We start from the raw sequence: 19819 nt of genomic DNA, 5'->3' as shown, positions 1-19819 counted from the left end.
TGATATTATACGTATTTCAATGCCATTCTCCCAAATCATCCCACCCTCTCCCTCTCCCACAGAGTCCAAAAGACTGTTGTATACATCAGTGTCTCTTTGGCTGTCTCGTATACAGGGTTATTGTTACCATCTTTCTAAATTCCATATATATGCACTGGCTTCTGTTATAGAGACCCTATCCTTATTGAATTCATCCTAAATCAAGGCTGGTTTGAATACAGTGGAGAAAGGGGTTGGGCTGATCCAGGGACAGGTTTTTAGAGATATTTAGAATAGAAATAAGAAGAGCCTGGGGGCCATGAAGCAAATGGGTGAAGTCCTTCATCTTCCAGGGGGATTCCTCCAGGGTTTGATGTGGACCTGCCTGAGCCTGCTTACTGGAGCTGGATGAGGCCGGTGGAAGAGCATCACAGTGTGAGGTTCATGGAATTTTTTCTGGGAACAATGTGTCTGGCTTTGAGTGTTTCCCTCCACCTGGGGACTGGCAGGCAACTCCAGCTCAGCAGTACTGGGAGAAAAGCAAGCACTCTGTGATGGCTCTGGGAATCCAGATGGGACAAATGGGCTGGAGATCACCCAAGGCCAGGGACCTGAGAGGATGAGGGAGGAGCAGGGGAAAAGGGAGGGAATGGGAAATGAAAGGGAACTCGGGGTTTAGATAGAGCCCAGGGTGGGGCCATAATCGTTTGTCAAGTGGGCAGTTGTGAACAGCGCATTGTAACGAGGTCCCTGTGAAGTCCCAGGAGAGGCCCACACTCACCTCGCATGCCCCAGTTGACGGCGTTCATGCTGTCGTAGTGGAATAGGTCTGCGCTGGGTGTCTGCAGGGGAGACAGAAGCAGGGCTGGCCTGAGGTGGGCTCACCTCTGCCTCACTCAAGTCCTCACCCGTCTCCAGAAAGTGGACTGGAGCTGGTGGGACTCAGCGCTGTCTCAGAAGCTTCAGTCTCAAGTTGGGATGATTTAATTTGCTGCCGTGTGCCTAGTGCGTAGGCCTGGCACATAGTAGGCACTCCGTAAATAGTCATATGCTGGTGAACTGCAGCATACACTTTCTTTCATTACTCAAGTATCATTTTTTCTATGAGATCTACCCTGACAACTCTATCTAAAATTATAAGTCGCCCCTTCCCCAACTCGCCACCCTTCTTGTCCTGCTCAACTTCCCCCTTTTTTCCCATAGCACTTACTACCCTCTGCTGCTGCTGCTAAGTCGCTTCAGCCGTGTCCGACTCTGTCTACACAGTGTGTATAAGGTGATTTGCATACTACGTAGTCCTACTTGCTTTCTGTTTCTCTCTACAAGAATAGAAGCTCCAAGGGGCAGGGGTTTTTGTTTGATTTGGTCACTGGTATTCCAAGCACCCAGAGCAATGCCTGGCATACATAAATGGCTTTCAGTATAAACATCTGTTCATGAACAAATGTCCAGGCTCTGGGCGTGTTGAGGACAGGGTCTGTCTGTCCCCTGCTTGGGAGAGGGGATGGTATTAACACCAGCCATCTCTCTACCATGGAGCTCTGATCCCTTTTGTGTGCTTAACCTTAAAATTGTCTCTCATACAGTTAAGTCTCCCACTTCTGTCCCTTTGCAGTCTCTTCTCTACACAAGGGGGAGCCCATTACAAATCTGAGTTGGATGGTGCAGCACACCCACGGGAAACCTTCTGAGTCTTTACCAGCGCTGGGCCCTAATGACACCTGTCTGGCTTCATCTCCACGCTCACTCCATCCCCGCCTCGTGTCCTCTCCACCGAGGGACTCTGACACGGTGCTTGCCTCTATTTGGGTGGTTCTTCCTCATCTTGGACAGGTGAGGTCGTCCCTCCCTGCACTCAGGCCTTTGTTTAAATTCACCCCTCTCTGACCTTCTCCAAATACGCGTGACTGTTAACTTCAAGTCACACATGCACTTACAGGTCATCTGTCTCTCCAGCTAGAATGTGAGCTCCACAGGAGCAGCAAATATGTTCACCGTAGGATCCCCAGCATCCAGAACAGTGCTGGCCCTGTTCAGGGCCAGACAGTAATGAATGTCTGTCTTAATGTCCCTTCCCTCCCCCCATCCCTTGTCTAGTCACAGAGCCTCTCCTTTTGCCAACAAGCCATTTTCATTCCCTTTCAGTCCTTAAACAAACTCAGCTTCCATGAAGGTTTTACGCTGTAGGATATCTAAGAGTTCGGAAGGCTCCAGGCCACAGCAGGTGAGTCAGTCAGGTCAGGCTGTGAGGTCAGCTCAAATCCTGGCTCAGCACTTACTGGGAATGAGAGCTCTAGCAGGTCACTGCACCTGTCTGAACCTCCGTTTCTTCATCCACAAAATAGGTTATTAAAAATAGTAAGTACCTTGCAGGGTTACAATGAGTGAGTGCTCAGCATGGAGTAATTGTGCCATAAATACTAGGGGCTCCCAGGCCTCCCACGGGGGCTCTTTTGTCAGTGCACCTCTAGCCCCAAAGCCTCTGTCTAGGTTTCACCCGTTTGTCATCACCCACGAGCGGGTGCAGGAGCTGTGAACCGCTTGGGGAGAATGTCCCCAGTGCATCCTCTCTTACTTACCCTGTGCAGCCCGTTTCTTCTGTAGGCAGGCAGGGAGGCAGATTTAGAGATGAGGGGATCTGAAAAGGAGCCGAGACAATTACCAGAAGCCCCAAGCCAGGGTTCCCTCTCCCCAAGGTCATCTGGGCAAATGGCCAGTGTTACTCCCACTTCCATGGGAAGGGGCATGGACAGGGGCCGCCAGCTCCTTCCACTGCTCTCCAGGCTTACAGCTGACCATCTCAGGGGTGCCTCATCCTGGCAGAATTCAAGGCCCCCCCGAAGTACCCACTCACAGTCTTTTGGCCTTAAATGCTCGCATTTACACTCCTATGATGGACCCATGTGTCCTGGCTACAGGGTGGCTCTGAACATAGGCCCTGGGATTGGAGTCGAGCTCAGAACTCAGACGGGCAGGCTCCCACATGGTGGAAGATGTGTATGCTCTTTCTTTCTCTCTGGGAGCCATTGCCCTGGTTCCAGAACCAAAGATTAAGACCCACCATCTGACAAACTATGTCAGATGAGGACTGTGCTGGAACATCCATGCTGTATACTCATCACAGCTCAGGGGGCCCTGCAGCTGACTCGGCTCTGGCCCTCACACAACATGATGGTCTGAAGGTAGGGTGGGCAGGACGTACCACTGTCGGCCAGGTAGTGGGACCGAGGGGCTGCAAGAGAGAGAAGTTGGAGATCAGTGCTCATGTTGACAGACAGAAACAGCTCTCATTCCTGGGCCACCCTGGCCGGCAGGTCGGAGGGTGTCTTCAGTGCCTCTTCCCACCGGTCAGTTTCTAACTGCTGCATCTGCAGCAGGTCCCCCCTCCTCAGGCCAGCATGCAGCCCAGCGCAGGTGCTCTGTGATAGCTGCCGCACAGATGCCATTGATGGAGCTAAATTTTGACCAGCTCTGATAGAAAAATGTAGAGCCCAGAGCCAGGGGTTGAAAACAGTGCCCCTCAGTGGTCAAACAGGAAAACAGCTCATCAGTTCATCCCGGCTCTGCCATTAATAGATACCCAGCTTCAGATTAGTAAATCATGCTTATCTGTAAGACAGGGAAGGACAGTGTCTCCTTTATAGGGTTCTTGTGAAAGATATAGGGCACAATACAGTAAATATCAGTACAGTGTCTGACAGATACAAACCCTCCATAACACTGGCTTTATCAGCATCACTACCACTGTCATCTTTGACCTCACCTGGAGTCAAGGTGCAGTGCATACAGCCAAGAGGGGAAAAAGCTTATGGCCTGAGTCACTCTGTGTTGGGTCTGACTTTGGGCAAGGGCTCTCTCCTCTATGAACTGGGTGGTAATAATCCCTCTACATTCTGGGTCTTTGTGAGGACCAAGGCTATAGTGTATCTGCAAATGCCCAGCACACTGGATTGTAATTGGTACCTTTGTTTATCCATCAGGTATTGACCTGAGACAGGATTTCCTGGCAGGACTGAATCCCACAGGGGTAAGTAAGAGATGAGGCAGGTAGAGTTCTGTGTGGGTCCAGGAATAGGGAGGAGCTTACACTGAGAGACTCTCAGGGCAAAATGCTTGAACCAAGCCTCTGATTGTACACTTCCAGTGATGGAAGGCTCAACTACCTCAAGAGTCAGCCCCGTTTATCTTCAGACTATTAGAAGAGCTTTTTCTTTCTTTACATGGCACCTGACTGGAAGTCACAGCTTCAGATTGACCCAAAGAGGCAGAAGTGCCTCCTCAGGTCAGGGCATGGTCTTTAGCCTGTATTCTAGACCCCGGTGCGGCTGTGTAGGAGGTTAGATTCACTTAGGGAAGAACTGATGGGGAAGAAAGTGCCCCCCCGCGCCGCCCCCAGCAGGCTCCGGGGCAGTGCTTACAGCCATTTAGGGACACATCGTAGCCAGCTGTGTGCAGGGCCTCCCGGCTGCTGGTGGAGCTCCGGGGCGGGGTCCAGGGGTCTGCATAGGAACTGGACCTGGCCTTCATCTCTTCCTTCAGAATCAGTCTGCCAATTCCGCTCTGGAGCTGGGGGTGGGAGAGGAGGAAGATGAAGTTAGAAGGAAACAAAGAACACTGAGCTGAAACAGGCTTGGGAAGGGCTGAGGGACCAGACTCTATAGAGTGAACCTCTCACATTTTTTGCCTTCCCAGTGTCCCTCTACCTTCGTAGCATCCATGTTTTCTTTTGGGGGACTTCATTGGTCAGAGTGGGGCCCTGGTGGTGGGCACAGAAGTAAGACCCGGCCAACAACAGCATTGCGGACAATCACTGTCCACAGTGATTGGTTCAGCGATGGACAGATGGCACTAGCTAGGCCAGGGAGAGCCTTCCTGGGACTCTTGGAGTTGCTGGCACCCATTTTTAAAAAAGACATTTTTTTTGGTGGGGTGGGGGGCGGTGAAAGTCACAAACATAAAATTAACCATTTTAAAGAGACCACACAATACAGTGAGTGTCATTTAGTACATTCCTGATACTGTGTAGCCACAATCTCCACCTATTTTCACATCATTTTTATCATTTTACCCCAAAAGAAGACCCTCTACTCATTAAATGATCACTCTCTTTCCCCCCTTTTCCTTCTAGGCCTTGATAATCACCAGTCTCTGTTCTGTCTCTGTGGATTTAGCTCTTCTGGATATTCCATATAAGTGGAATTGTACCCGTATGTGGGCTTTTGTGTCCGGCTTCTTTCACTAAGCGTAGTGTTTGCAGGGTTCATATACACTGTACCATGTATCAGCACCTCATTCTTTTTTTAGCTGATACTCTGTCATATGGATATGCCACATTTTGTTTATTCATTCGTGAGTTGATGAACTTTTGGGCTGCTTCCACCTCTTGGTTATTGTGAGTGGTTCTGCCATGACCTGCGTGTATGTTATTGAGTACCAGTTTTCAATTCTTCTGGGTATTTACCTAGGAATGGAATTGATGGGTCTGTGAACCAAGAACATCTCCTGCCATATCAATAACAAAGGATGTTGCAACCATCAAACCAACCTCTGCAGCCGCCACCCCCCCCCCCACCCATGCACCCTGAGGGGATTCAGAAGGGAGTAAAACAGGATGCTGGCCCTAGATAGTTAAGGTACATAACAAATGAATCATTTCAATGAGCCCAGACTCTTGCATCTTCCCATACATAGAAAAGGGCTAAATTCATTAACGCGAGATGTTTGTTTTTTCCTTAATTATAATCTTTTGATGTTTGACTATTTTTTGTCTTGTTTTACAGAAACTCCTTTATCTCCTGGTTCCTCCCTTACCTTTTCAGAACTGTGCCTCAGAGATATCTGAGAGCTTAGGTCCTTAGTGTCTGCTGAATAAAACATAATTCTCAACTTTTCAGTTGCATATATATATATTTTTTGTCAACAGTTTTGGCAGCCACAGAGGGACCCAGAGCAGACTTTTCTCCTCTGCCTGAACTCTAAAGGCTCCAGAGCCTAGGTACCAGCAGAGGATTCTTGGGCCTGTCTGCCTCCTCAGAGTCCAGATGAATTTGGGTGAATCTCTCCTGCTATTGGGCTTCCCTTGTGGCTCAGCTGGTAAAGAATCCACCTGCAATGCGGGAGACCTGGGTTCGATCCCTGGGTTGGGAAGATGCCCTGGAGAATTCCATGAAGTGTATAGTCCGTGGGGTCCCAAAGAGTTGGACATGACTGACTTTCACTTCACTCTCCTATTATTGGCTGATGATCCTAAGTTTTATTCAGTGGTGTTAAACTCCTCACTGGAAGAGAGGTAGGTTATCCTTGAAACTTAGTTTCAAGAAGAGGTACCTGGGTTATCCTCTGTCTGAAGACACTGTGAAGACTTTTTGCCCAGTTTAGACACTGAGCGGGTTATCCTCAGTTGAAATACTGAGGAGACTTGGCTCAGTTGTAAGACCCTGAGTAAGGTTGGACGCAGTAATTATATAGACTGGCTTGTTGTTTTTCCTTGAATTGGATGCTTAGTAATAAAAGTGAAGATATTTCATGAGAGCTTTCAGCTCAGAAGGAACATCACCTCCTGGCCGGCAATGGCTTTCTGAGGAAACTGAGAAACTTGTGGGAGTGACAGAGCCAAGTCCTCACACCGTGCAGCTGTACCTATAGGGTAACTCACGCTTTTTAATTAAAAACTTGCTTTCCATGGACATGCAAAAGAGCCGACCACTCCATACTCCTAGCACCCTCAGTGGTCTCAGGCTACTGAAGGGAGAAACCAAAACACAGGGCTAAAAGGACTCCAGGCTAAAATCTAGAGGGGTTAAGCTCACACCAGTCATCATTAGTGACTTTATTTGGACAAACTGACCTTGGAATGGGGAATACAGCTTTCAAAACAAAAAGAATAAGGATCGACAGGTTGCCAGCCTCTAAGACCCCAGCCAGATTTCTGCATGTACAAAACTTAATATTTACAAGTACTTACTTCATTAGGAACTGAAGGAACTCTTGTCCTGAAAATGACTAAGGCAGGGGGTGGGGAGGGCCTCTTCTATTGAGTACACAGTTAAATTAAAGAAAGCCATCTTGATAAAACATCTTTACGGAATTCTGACCTTAAAGAAACAAAAGCCCTTCTAGGGAGAACTTGCATTTCTGTCCCCGTGTCTTTGAGATGTAAGTATTCTACCTGATTTTCTTAGGCATTTTGTGTATGTGTCATCAGTGTGGGCTGTATTCACATTTCTGATTTTTAGAAACTTGCAGGACAAAGACAGTTGCTTTTAATTCTCAAAAATGGTCTGCTGTCTAAATGATATTTAGTCTTTTTCACAAAGAGCAAGGCCATAGTAATCTGAGCAAGCAAATTTAATTTATTCCAACTGTTATTTATAAACTAGTAAGTTTATATTGTAATACCTGATTCATAACTAAGTTTTTAAGGTGAAGCTAATGTAAATATACATATACATTACATGAGGTGTGTCTACCTCCAGAAAATACTGTCAAAATTAAATTTATAAAAGAACTATTTAATTAGCTTAAAAGTAAGTGGTTACAAATTAAATACTTCTAAACAAAATGCAACTGGCCAGAATGAATTTCACGTTCATTTAGGAAATATTCAATATTAAATTAATACCTGGTATTAAAGCTAACTTAAGCTTGCTGGTTTAATAAGACAGACATTTCTTACTTTTGTACCAAGCTTTACTGAAGGTCAGTAAGTTCATGTTATTTCTGTTGCAGCATTTGTCAGCAAAAAAAAATTAGTATGATGATATTTTTGCAAGTTATAAAAATAAAGGTATATGAGATTAAAGTTTTCAGGTGAACCCTTTAGGAATAATTATGATTTGGGTTTTTAACTGCTTTTGAACTGTGTTATTGGAGAAGACCCTTGAGAGTTCCTTGGACTGCAAGGAGATCCAACCAGTCCATCCTAAAGGAAATCATTGGAAAGGCTGATGCTGAAACTCCAATATTTTGGCCACCTGATGCAAAGAACTGACTCCTTGGAAAAGACCCTGATGCTGGGAAAGATTGAAGGCAGGAGGCGATGGGGAAGACAGAGGATAAGATGATTGGATGGCATCACCAACTCGATAGACATGAGTTTGAGTCAGCTCTGGGAGTTGGTGACGGACAGGAAGCCTGGTGTGCTGTAGTCCATGGGGTTGCAAAGAGTAGGACACGACTGAGCGAGTGAACTGAACTGATGATTTGGGTATATTGATTTAAAATAGTTTCTGCAGATTTTTGGTAACTTAAGACTTTAGAGTTTTTCCTATTAATTAAAAAATTTTTCTTTCATACTGGAGTATAGGTGATTTACCATGCTGTGTTAGTTTCAGATGTATCGATAAATGATTCAATTATACATATATCCATTTTTCAGATTCTTTTTCCATAAAGGTTATTATAGAATATTGAGTTCCCCATGCTATACAGTAGGTCAAAAGGACAAAACATTTCAAAAACAAATACAAATCACTTATAGAAAAAGAATCTCACACAACCTGTCAAAAGCAGTATTCCAAGAAAACTTTGTTCTCTTAACAGAGAGAGGAAGCAAATCCAGTCTTGTACCAGCCTACCTCTAATAGTAATATGCAGTTACCTGTATTTGTTTTTGAAATTGTCACTTTGGTTAAGTAAGTATTGTTTCACAGTGATCTATGATCCTGTTTGGCCAAGCGTTTTGAAACCTTTGTGATATTTTTGACAAATTTCCCAAAGAACAAATTCTAACTGAAATTATTTGATCCCTAGCTAACTCTGGGATGCTTCAAAGAAATTCTGAGGCATCTCAGAAATTGCTATTTATTTGGTATGTTATTAATAAATCAGGGGTCTCCAGCCTCTGGGCCATGGACTGGTACCTTCTGTCAGATCAGTGGTGGCCAGATTAGAAATAAAGTGCATAATAAATGTAATGTCCTTGAATCATCCTGAAACCATCCCCCTGGTCCATGGAAAAATTATCTTCCATAGAACATTCCCTGGTGCCAAAGGTTGGGGACTGTCAAGGTTAAATTGTATGGCTAAATATCATTAATATAGATATTCCAAAATTTATATGGAATTCCTGAAAATCTGATATGTCCTACTATAAAGCTATAAGCCATAATTCTAGTTATCTTAAAATGTTCTATATCACAGAAATATCCAAGTATCTTGTGAGTTATAATAAGTCAGATCTTTAACCTTGCCAGTTTAAGTCTTGTTGTTTATAGACAATCACTGTTTTACTCTGACACTTCTATAAAATGAAAATCTTAAAAAAGATTCATTAAAAATGACATTTGATAAGCATAAGTTTCTGATAACTTTTAGATCATACTCCTGAACTGGGTAAGAAATTTAAAAACGAATGGAAAACCTAACAACTTCATCAAGATTAACAGGAATTAATTACATGGGACTGAATGATTGATAAATATGATTGATAATTTTATGACTTTTTCTGATATTTACTGATTTTTAATTTATGTTTTCCAGAAAAACTTTCCTCTTACACTATGACCTACAGCAAGTTGATAAAGTATACCTTTGTAAACAAAGATGAAACATTTACCTTTGTTTCTCTACCTGATCCTTCCAGAATTTGGCTTTTCCAGCTGGATTCCCTGTGGACTTGATGACTTGTTTTGACCAGATTACAACTAGTTATACTAATTACTCTTTTAGTTTGTTCTTTCTTGTTGTTTTCAAATTATTTATACTTTGTGCCTCTCTCTGGTGCACAATCAGTTTATTAATGTTACCAGCTGTATTGCTTATATTCTGTTTTATAAGATTGTTATCTCTTACATTACCAATGGGTAATCAAGCCTCCAACAAATTTAATGTTATCTCAAGGCAGTTGATCATGTACATAACTGTACATACAATAATTGTAATTGTGCAACTCTAGATATGGGAAGAAGGAACAAGGGAAAACATTTCCTGGATCATAACAGACTAGTAAGACACATGACCCAGAGACTTTTAGATTATCAGCAGGACCCAATCCAAGGAAAATCAGCACATTCAGTGGCCTGTCAACAGAATCTTTGCCTGATCTAGGAATGCACCTTCCTGGCACCAAGGGACAAAATCGGTCATGCAGTACCTCCCAAATTGGTCAAATTTATTACCAAGAGGAAGCACTGTGAGCAAAGGATGTCACCTGCCATATCAATAAACAAAGGATGTTGCTGCCACCAACCTCTGTGGCTTGTCTCAGTGGTATACCCTGAGGGGGTTCAGGATGGACAAAAACAGGATACTGACCTTAGACAGTTAAGGTGCAAATTAAGGAATGATTTCAGTGAGCCCAGTCCCTTGCATCTTCCCATACATAGAAAAGGGCTAAATTCATTACCTGGAAATGTCTGTTTTTTCTTTAGTCAGCAGCAATCTTTTGATGTTCAACTTCCTGATTTTTTTTTTGAAAAAAACTATATATCCTGGCTCTTCCCTTACCTCTTTGGAATACTATCTCAGAGCTATCTGAGAGGCTGAATCCTGGGCTTAGGTCCTCAGTATATCTGCTGAATAAAACATAATTCGTACCTTTCAGGTGGTGTGTGTGTTTTCCGTCGACAGTTCCTGTTGTAATTCCTGGAACTTTGTGAGGGCCACAGACTCCCTCAGCCGCTGCACCACTTTCCATTCCCACCCCCGATATACAAGTCACTGGTACCCACTGACCACCTGATGGCAGGAATAACCTACAGCTAATCCTACCAGCCGACTTTTCTGTTATGCCAAGTTTTGCATTTCTTTTTTTCTATCATAGTTTGAATTTGGTTTCTGTCCCTCACAAATGAAAAAACCCTCAGCGACATACCATGGCAGCATCTCATTCAGTGGTGTGGCCTGCTTACCTTGTGCATACTGCGGTCAAAGTCGTCCTCCTCTCCTCCAGATGAGAATCTTCTGGCTCGGGGCACTGCCGGAAAAGACACCTAGGATCAGCCCCTGCCCTGGGGAGAGGGCGTCGGGGGCAGCACAGCCTTCACAGGGGGTTTCTGCTTGGCGCTGCCACTTTCTAGATGGGCGACCCCTCACAAGTGCACTTTGCCTTCACCGTGGGCCTCCCGGTACTGAGACGCCCAGTGTCCCTTCCCGTTCTTAGGCTGGGAAGCGCCGGCAAAGCTAACAGCCCAGACAGAGTTAATAAACCACGATGTGAGGACTCTTGCTAACACTGGCAGGAAAGGTGTTCTCTCTGCCAAGGGCAGGGGGTCAGCCTGGACCCGCCAGAGCTCATCCTGGCATGAGGACAGTCAGCCTGAGGCTGGAGCCACCCAGCCCTGAGGACTGCTCGGGTCCTGGTGGTTCCCACCCACCTCTAGATCCAGCTGTACCCCAGAAACTTCCAGTCACCTGACCCAGGAAATCCTTGTTTCACCTCAAGCCATTTGGAGATTTTTTTAAAATATTGTTTCTCCTTTTTTTGTGATTGAAAGAGTCTCATCTAAGATTCCCCTCCGAACACTGTCTCCTGTGGACACTGCCCACTCCTCCTCTCTGGGTTACATCTGTGCTTGTGTCTAACTCTTTTCCAAATGGAGAATTCTTTGAGGGTAGGGCAGGGTCACCTCTGAGCTCCCATGAAACTGCTCAAATGGACATTCATTACTAAAGGTACATGCTGAAGCAAAGTGGCACTTAATGACAGCTCCTCCCCATACTTGAAAGAAACACCCTCTGGTGGGCTGGCACCTTGAGGACCATGAAGACCCCCCGCCAGGTGCCTATGAGAGCCTTCCATTGCCCACAATCCTCTCTTTTCCATTCTCTAAACCATTTTCCACCTACAGCCAAAGTGGTCTCTTAGAAACATAAATCTGATCACGCCACCACTTTTTAACAACTTCCTACTATTTTGGATAAAGATCAAAATCTTTAAGGCCCTGTGGTATCTGGTCTCTCACCCCCACCCTCGCCCTTCCCTCTCTGAGCTCAAGGTTAAGTTGACAGGCTTTCCTTTGCTCCAGTAGAGCCCATCCTCTGATCCTGCGTCTTTGCAGCTGTGTTTCTACATCCTGTAGGCTTACCTGCTCCTCACCCTTCCTGTGGCAGCCGAGGCTCTGCATTTAAGAAGCTTCTGTCATCTTCCAGGCTGCATGACACTCCCCTGCCATCAGCTCTCTACCTGCTGTACCTCACCACCCTCTCCAGTTGGGGCCTATGTCTTGTCTACAAGGCCAGGACCTGCTCTCGTTTGCTTTCCAGTGTCTCCTGAAGGCCTATGACTGCCCTCAGTACGTGTTTGCTGAGTAAATGCATTATTGTGTGAAGGAATGGCGACTGTCTGTCCTAGCCCTCTGTGTCCCTGGCGTAGGTGACAGGCCTCTGGTCCTGGCTCCCTTGTGGAGGGGGGTGGTACCTTTGGGGGACCCGTGGTAGGTCCAGTACTCAGACTCCGTCACATAGTAGGGGTCTGGCGAGTAGGCTGGACTGTACTTAGAGGCCTGGCTGATGTCTTCACTTGTTTTGCTCTTGGTTGCTGTCGACAAATCACCTGCAAAGGACCCGGAGAGAGAGCTTCAGGGAGGCTGATGTCCTAGGAAGAGTGTCTTGGACACACAGTCCCTTTTCACTGGGCTCCAGCCCAGGGGAGGGAAGCCACATCCAGGCCAGGGTCTGGGACATGGGTGTTAGAGCTGGAAAACACTGAGGTCAAGCCTCTCATTTCACAGTTGGGAATCTGAACACCTGAGGGGGAGAGCCTTGCTTAGACCACACAGCGAGTGAGACCGGAACTGGATCAGAATGAACATGTCTCAACAGTGGTTCCCTCTCAACAGTGGTTCCCACTCTGAGCACAGGTAGGAGTCATGAATGAAGCGGGTTACAGTGCAGAGTCGTGTAGGCTACACGGTTAGTATTTCTAATTAAGGAAGTCTAGGGCAGGGGAGGGGTCGGGGTATCTGATTGGTAAATAAATTTCGGGTGCAGGTGGTCCACAGGCCATTCTGTAAGAAACACTAAATGGATGAATGAATGAAGGCACCCTCAGCCCCTTTCTCATCCACACCCCGTCTCCAGGCCTTCAGGCATGTACTCCCAGGCCATGGTGACAGAGAACAGCTTAGAGCAGTGGTTCCCAAGCTGGGCTGGACATTAGAATCACCCGGAGAAACTGTTACAAATACACAACTTGGATTAAGTCCGGGGTGGGGCCCAGGAACCTGTATGCATCCCACGTGATTCTAATGGACCTCCAAGTTTGAGGACAGATGCCTGGGAGCGTCACTCTCCCAAGGCCCCTGCATTTGACAAGGGTTACTCTGACCATGGACCTTAGGACACCAGCCAGCAGGGAAGGATAGGGGTGAGGGGAGGTGAGATGGTGGGAAGGACAGAGGGGATACAGGCCTTCCTTGCCCTTTTGAAATGACACCAAACCCCACCCAAGGCCACCATGAGTGAGCAGCCAACACAGACTGAGTTGGATCCTTGTCAGCGTCCCTCTCAGTGGCCCTGCCGAGCCACCTGCACAGGTTATTAACTGCCCCTCCCCTTGCCGAGCCCTCTCCGCCCCTGACCATACCATGCCGCTTGTAGATCGGGGGTTTCCGGTAGATGTTACTTTCTCCAGCTGCCAGACAGACCAGGGAGGGACAGTGAAAAGGAGAGAGAAAGACAGGAGAACAGGAGACAGCAGTTGGTCAGTCGGTCCCAGAAGAGAGGTGCTTAGCAGCTTCTGAGGCTTTTCCCACTCCTCCCCATGGACTTCCTCTTCTAAAGGTGAGCCTCCAACCTCATCCCATCCGGTTCCAGGAAAGAAGAGGGGAAACGGGGCGGATGGATTCAAACGGGGCTGAGGCAGGGGCTTGGGCTGGCATGGTGGGCATGCAGGTAAAGGCAGGCTTGTGCTCAGCAAGACTCCGTGCGGGAAGGTGCCCCCACCTCCACCCGGCGGCCATGCCTCATTCCACATGGATGTCCCCAGAACCTTTCAGCCATGGTTCCGCACTCTCCACCCCCACCCTCCACCCAAATAGACCAGATGAGAACTTTCTGGGGCAACTGAGAATGGTGTAGAAGAAACGGCAGGACCAACTTCTGGGAAAAAGTGGGTGGGCAGTGAAAACCTGGGCTCAGAGCTGGGAGACAGGGGCCTAGGCCTGGCTCTGCTGAACTTACTAGGGTAAGACCTTTTCCAAGGGCCCCCACCCTCTGCCTTCCTCTACCTTCCCATCACCTTCCCTCATGCTCACCACCTCCAGCCACTCTGGCCTGCTGCAGGCAGTGTTTTAGGGCCTTTGGACTGGCTGTTTCCTCCACCCAGGATGTTTAACCCTGGGATATCTTTGGCTTCAATGTCACCTCCTCTAAGAAGTCCTTCCTGACTGCCTCACCTAGCCCAGGCTCCTCCACCCCGTCACTTGACCACAGCGCCCTGTCTTTATTTCGTTTAGCACCCATCTCCTGAAATTATACTTTTACTTATTTGTTTACTTATTTATTAGCTCTCTTCCCACATTAGAACTTAAAACACCCTGAAGGCAGGGAGTGGGCTGGTTTGAGCACAGCTGCACCTTCAGGATCCAGAACAGGGCTGGCTGTCCGGAAGGAACAACTCAGACTCCAGGAAGCTAAGTCCCGGGCCTGAGGTCACGAGCTTATAAGCAGCAGAATCAAGGATTCAGTCCCAAGAGTTTTGGTGCAAAAGCCCATGACCTTTAGCACGGTTACTGCCACGTCCCATCACAGCCCTCAGACCTTCTAGGCACTTCCCTGGACTGCTTCCTGGTGGTCCTGATCAAGGTTGGTTCTGTCTTGTGAATGGGCTAAGGTTAGTGGGCGTGTTGGAGCTGGAGGTGGGCTAGTGCAGGTGACTGGTTAGGGAGGGTCCCCAGCACCCATTTCTCCTCGGTGCTGGTGACCCCGTGGAGCATGCACCCATGCTGGGAATTCCAGGCTGGCAGCCTACCTGGGATGTGAAAGTGCTTGGGAGCCTGGTAAGAGGTCGGAGTGGAGGACCTCACATCTAACTGGCTATGGTATGGAGAGCTCCGGCCACTCTCGGGCCCTGGAGCGCGCAGGCAGTGGTCCCCAGAGAGAACAGAGGCACAGAGAAAACAGGCATTAATGCAGCGGCGGCAGTGACGGCAGCAGCGAGGTGGCGACGGCAGGATGCGGGGGTGCTGTGCTCTCATGCACGCGTCTGCAGAAACAGGCTTGGCCCCGCTGTCCTGCTTCACCCCCAAGTCAGATTTTGTGGGTTGTTAAGAACCAACAGCACTGAGTGTCTTTGCCCCTCTTAGCGCCCCAGCTGGGCCACTCCCTTAATCGCTCTGCCCACTTCATCCCTAACCACTGAGTGGCCCTTGGTTGAGCCAGGCCACTCTGGTCCTCTGGTCCTACCCTCTGGATGGGACAGGACAAACGACGGAGGTGCAGGCGTCTTCTCTCAGCCAGGGCGGCTGGGCGGTCTGCCACTTCCCCTGCCCCCAACCCCAGCAGCGCACCACCCACCTCCCGCGGCATCTCAGTGCCACATATTCCCTCCTCTTCCCCTGCCAGGGGCATCGGCGGGGACTTGGCAAGGCCTGGGTGCCACAGGCCTCCCGGGAACCATGCTGCGATGGAGATGTCCCGTGGAACCCCATGCTGTCTCCACAGCTGGGGACATAAACCACGGTGCTGTCCCTTGGCTTTTCCTGTCCCTTTGGGGGCTTCCCCCTTCCTTACCGGAGCGGTAGTAGTGATGAGGTGAGCGGGAGAAGGTGGGGGACATGCCCTGCCTGCTGTAGGTGGGGGAGTCGATGTATCCTGGGCTGGAGGCCCGTCTCTGCCGGAGGTCCAGGTTCTCATAGATGTCCTGAAGGGGAGGAAGCAGGGCCATGAGCAAGACCCGCATTAGGGGGGCCTGGAGCCAAGGGTCCGGCAGGCAGCAGGGGGAGTGACGTGACTCTGGGATCCCTGGGGGCTGAAGCACGGTGCTACCCTCCTGAATACAGACGCCCCCTCCCTGGGTGACGCGCAGCCCGAGAGGCTGCAGTGGCTTCTCAGGGCCTTCACTCGCTCCCACACACCCTTGAATACAACCCGTAGGTCAAGTCCCAGGGATCTGACCGAGGATCACAGAAGCGTTAGGGAGGCCATCCCTGGAAGGAAGGTTCTCCCCGCCATCTCTGCCCTTAAAGTCACTGCCACTTCCTCCAGGTCATGCTCTTAACTCTCCCCATCTCTGCTCAGGTTGTGGGAGCACCTTTGGAGGCTGTGCAAGAGCTAAATCAGGAGTCTGCTTGGTCAGCATAAAAGGACACGATTCTAGAAAAGGTCTCCCGGAACCAGCTTAATTACCTGGGAATAGGGAGATAAGGTTCCCAGCGACTTGGAGGCGAAGTTTGAAGGCAGCCGTGGAAGGAGCGAAAGGAGAGAGGAGGGTGAGAGGGAGGGACAGAGAGTGGTTACACGGAGCAGAGAGAGGCCTGCAGCTGCCCCCCAGCCCCCCACCCCGGATAACACTTCACCTGCCAGATGTCAGCGGTGCTCATGGGTGGGAGGGAACCTTGAGATCCTGTCCCCAAGAGGGGACGAGGGGGCTCGGGGCCCCTCAGGAAAGGATCGGTAGGGTCTTCACTGGGACCCCAGCTTCCCCACTGCAAGCTCAGGGCCAGTCCATGGCCCTTCCCTGTCCCTCCGTCAGTTCACACCCCCTCTGTGGTTCAGAGGACAGGGCCCAGGGCAGGGGTCCCAAATGCAGGGCCAAGCAAGAGCCAGGCTGGTGCCATCAAGGCAGGAGTGGGCAGGGAGCAGGAAGCTGGGGATGGAAGGCATTGCCCGTAGAGGGGATGGCGCTCAGCTCCAGGGCACCCAGGCCAGCCCCATGCTAACACAGCTTCTTATTTCCAAGACAAGACAGAAGAGCAGACACCTATGTGAAATCTCCTAATGTCTAAATGTTGATAACTAATTTACATTTTTAAAAGACACTCTGTGAGTGAAACAAAACACATCTAGAGCTGGCCTGTGGCCCCCTGTTTGCCATCTCTGGCTTCAGGAGACTCAGCCTCTACCAACTGCTTGGTTTCCTTTTACTGGTCCATTTCAGAGGCCAGAACTCAGAGAATCTCAGCCCTGGGCTCTTAAACCAAATGAAACCCCATCCTCCTTAAGAGAGGAAGAGGTCAGCAGCGAAGTGGGGACAAGGCCAGGACCCCTTCTAAAGTGCCAGACGATCTCAGCGCAGGGGCCTGGGATGGGTTGGACACCTCCCGGGATGTCTGCTGCCAGGACCTCTGGTAGTAGGACCACTGCCTACCCCAGAGAATGCCTTCTCCTGTCCAGCAGCCATTTAGTTATTTCAAAACCCTTCTGATGCTGCCTTTTTATAAGAGTGTCTCTTGCCCTGAGCATAGGCCAGGGGCAACACCCAGAGAACCTACCTAACCAGGGTTTATAAACTTAATTGGCCTCTGAGCCTGGCTGGTGATGAGAGCTGGAGGCTGTGTATAAAACCTCTCCACTGTAAGAGGAAAAACAGCTCAAGCAATAAGTGGTCACAGGTTCTTGGCTTTAATGTTGGGGTTCTCAGGGTGTAGTGGAGATCAGAGAGAATTGGGGAGCCGGTGTCCTGCCTACAGAGGGTGCTGCTCCCTATCTCCAGGTGGTGGAAATACTGGGGTAGTGTTGCCAGTTCTGCTCTTTCAAGAAAAGCCAGATTTTGGATGAAATGGCTTGATTTTTAAGTGTTGACTATAAAAACCAGTTTAAAAGAGTCTGGGGGCCACCACTATGGAGGCCTCAGTCTCTGTGATTGAGGGGCCTGGGGACCCCGTGGGCTCTCCTCTCCTCCAACGGCCCCAGAGAGAGGGCGAGACCCCGTACCTCTCCATAGCCACACCTCTCCAGCATCTCGTCGGACGTGTATCTGGAATGAGGCTCGTAGGAAATGAGGTCAGGGCGTTGTACCTCGTAGATTGACTTAACCTTGGGGAGAGCTGCCAGGTCTTTGTAATTAAGGATCTCATTATCCACTTTAGCCTGAGGAAGAGGGAAATGGATAGGAAAGAAGCAGAAAGATAAGCGGGAAAGGAGAGTGGAAATAAAAGCCAGGCACAGAGGGAATGAGCCTCTTCAGTTAAGATGGAAGACTCAGAAAATGTGAAAATAAGACAGGTCATTCATTCCACCCGGGCTGATGGTCACTGAGCACATGTGTGTGCTGTCCTGTGCTGTACAGGAATGACCTTTTCTAAATGTTAGGTCACTTCTGTGAAAGAAGGGTCAACATTGTTCCTATTTTTTAGAATAAAAAATTTTTAAACTTGTATGGAAACACAAAAGACCCTGAATAACCAAAACAATCCTGAGAAAGAAAAACAAAGCTGTAGGAATCAGGCTCTCTGACTTCAGACTATACTACAAAGATACAGCAATCCAAACAGTTTGGTACTGGCACAAAAACAGAAATATATCAATGGAACAGGACAGAAATGCCAGAAATAAACCCATGCACCAATGGTCAATTAATCTACCACAAAAGAGGCAAGAATATACTATGGAGAAAAAGTCTCTTCAATAAGTGGTGTTGGGAAAACTGGATCTACATGTAAAAGAATGAAATTAGAACATTCTTTAACATCATATATTGTTGTTGCTGTTTAATCCCTAAGTCAAACTCTTTGTGACCCCAAGGAGTGTAGCCCACCAGGCTCCTCTGTCCATGGGATTTTCTAGGCAAAGAAATCCCATGAGTTGCCATTTCCTTCTCGAGGGGGTCTTCCTGATTCAGGGATCAAAACTGTGCCTCCTGAATTGGCAGGTGGATTCGTTATCACTGAGCAGCAAGGAAGCCCAACATCATACATAAACTCAAAATGGACTACAAACCTAAACTTGAGACCAGATAATATAAAACTCTTAGAGGAGGCAAAATACTCTTTGACATAAATCATAGCAATATCTTTTTGGATCTACCTCATCAGTTCAGTTCAGTTCAGTCGCTCAGTCGTGTCTGACTCTTTGCGACCCCATGAACCGCAGCACGCCAGGCCTCCCTGTCCATCACAAACTCCCGGAGTTCACCCAGACTCACGTCCACCGAGTCAGTGATGCTATCCAGCCATCTCATCCTCTGGCGTCCCCTTCTCCTTCTGCCCCCAATCCCTCCCAGCATCAGAGTCTTTTCCAATGAGTCAACTCTTCACATGAGGTGGCCACAAAATACTGGAGTTTCAGCTTTAGCACCATTCCTTCCAAAGAAATCCCAGGGCTGACCTCCTTCAGAATGGACTGGTTGGATCTCCTTGCAGTCCAAGGGACTCTCAAGAGTCTTCTCCAACACCACAGTTCAAAAGCATCAATTCTTCGGTGCTCAGCTTTCTTCACAGTCCAACTCTCACATCCATACATGACCACTGGAGAAACCATAGCCTTGACTAGATGGACCTTTGTTGGCAAAGTAATGTCTCTGCTTTTGAATATGCTATCTAGGTTGGTCATAACTTTCCTTCCAAGGAGTAAGCGTCTTTTAATTTCATGGCTGCAGTCACCATCTGCAGTGATTTTGGAGCCCCCCAAAATAAAGTCTGACACTGTTTCCACTGTTTCCCCATCTATTTCCCATGAAGTGATGGGACCAGATGCCATGATCTACCTCATAGAGTAATGAAAATAAGAGCAAAAATAAACAAATGGAATCTAATTAAACTTAGAAATTTTTGCACAGCAAAGGGAAATCAAACAAAACAAAAAGATAACCCACAGAATGGGAGAAAATATTTGCAAATGAAGTGACCAATAAGGGATTAATCTCCAAAATACATGAACAGCTCGTATAGCTGAATATCAAAGAAAACAAAACAAACAATAAAAAAATAGGCAGAAAATCTAAGTAGACATTTCTCCAAAG

At 48.0% G+C, this 19819-nt stretch overlaps 1 protein-coding gene and 1 long non-coding RNA gene across 29 annotated transcripts in view; one reads left to right on the top strand and one right to left on the bottom strand.

Annotated features, from left to right (window-relative positions):
- The window catches only part of LOC147369648 (uncharacterized), a 118899-nt gene extending 108380 nt beyond the window's left edge, over window positions 1–10519 (top strand). For 3 of the 21 annotated variants that reach the window (XR_015167708.1, XR_015167706.1, XR_015167705.1), the window contains 5 exons: window positions 1183–1255; window positions 1595–1812; window positions 2125–2203; window positions 3960–4006; window positions 5108–10519. This is a non-coding gene — a long non-coding RNA (uncharacterized LOC147369648). Of the gene's footprint in view, window positions 1–332; window positions 415–1182; window positions 1256–1594; window positions 1813–2124; window positions 2204–3959; window positions 4007–5107 lie in introns of all 21 variants that reach the window. The other 18 variants (XR_015167710.1, XR_015167709.1, XR_015167689.1 and 15 more) reach the window with 11 other exon arrangements.
- ABLIM3 (actin binding LIM protein family member 3) overlaps window positions 1–19819 on the bottom strand; it is a 136747-nt gene that overhangs the window by 7513 nt on the left and 109415 nt on the right. For 2 of the 8 annotated variants that reach the window (XM_086412359.1, XM_086412360.1), the window contains 9 exons: window positions 16267–16296; window positions 15652–15781; window positions 13505–13552; window positions 12338–12472; window positions 10830–10894; window positions 4398–4545; window positions 3182–3211; window positions 2559–2617; window positions 675–821 (listed from right to left, as the gene is read on the bottom strand). In XM_086412359.1, the coding sequence (XP_086268485.1) occupies window positions 690–821; window positions 2559–2617; window positions 3182–3211; window positions 4398–4545; window positions 10830–10894; window positions 12338–12472; window positions 13505–13552; window positions 15652–15781; window positions 16267–16296 (777 nt within the window). In that variant the 3' untranslated portion in view covers window positions 675–689. Of the gene's footprint in view, window positions 1–674; window positions 822–2558; window positions 2618–3181; window positions 3212–4397; window positions 4546–10829; window positions 10895–12337; window positions 12473–13504; window positions 13553–14890; window positions 14990–15651; window positions 15782–16266; window positions 16297–17793; window positions 17950–19819 lie in introns of those variants that run through there. The other 6 variants (XM_086412357.1, XM_086412358.1, XM_086412362.1 and 3 more) reach the window with 4 other exon arrangements.

The sequence above is a fragment of the Bos grunniens genome, chromosome 7 (genome assembly GCF_055505025.1).
Source record: "Bos grunniens cultivar Pamir isolate PY7600 chromosome 7, Bosgru_T2T1.0, whole genome shotgun sequence".
NCBI classification, from domain to species: Eukaryota; Metazoa; Chordata; class Mammalia; order Artiodactyla; family Bovidae; genus Bos; species Bos grunniens.
This window is presented reverse-complemented; position numbering and strand designations above follow the sequence as displayed.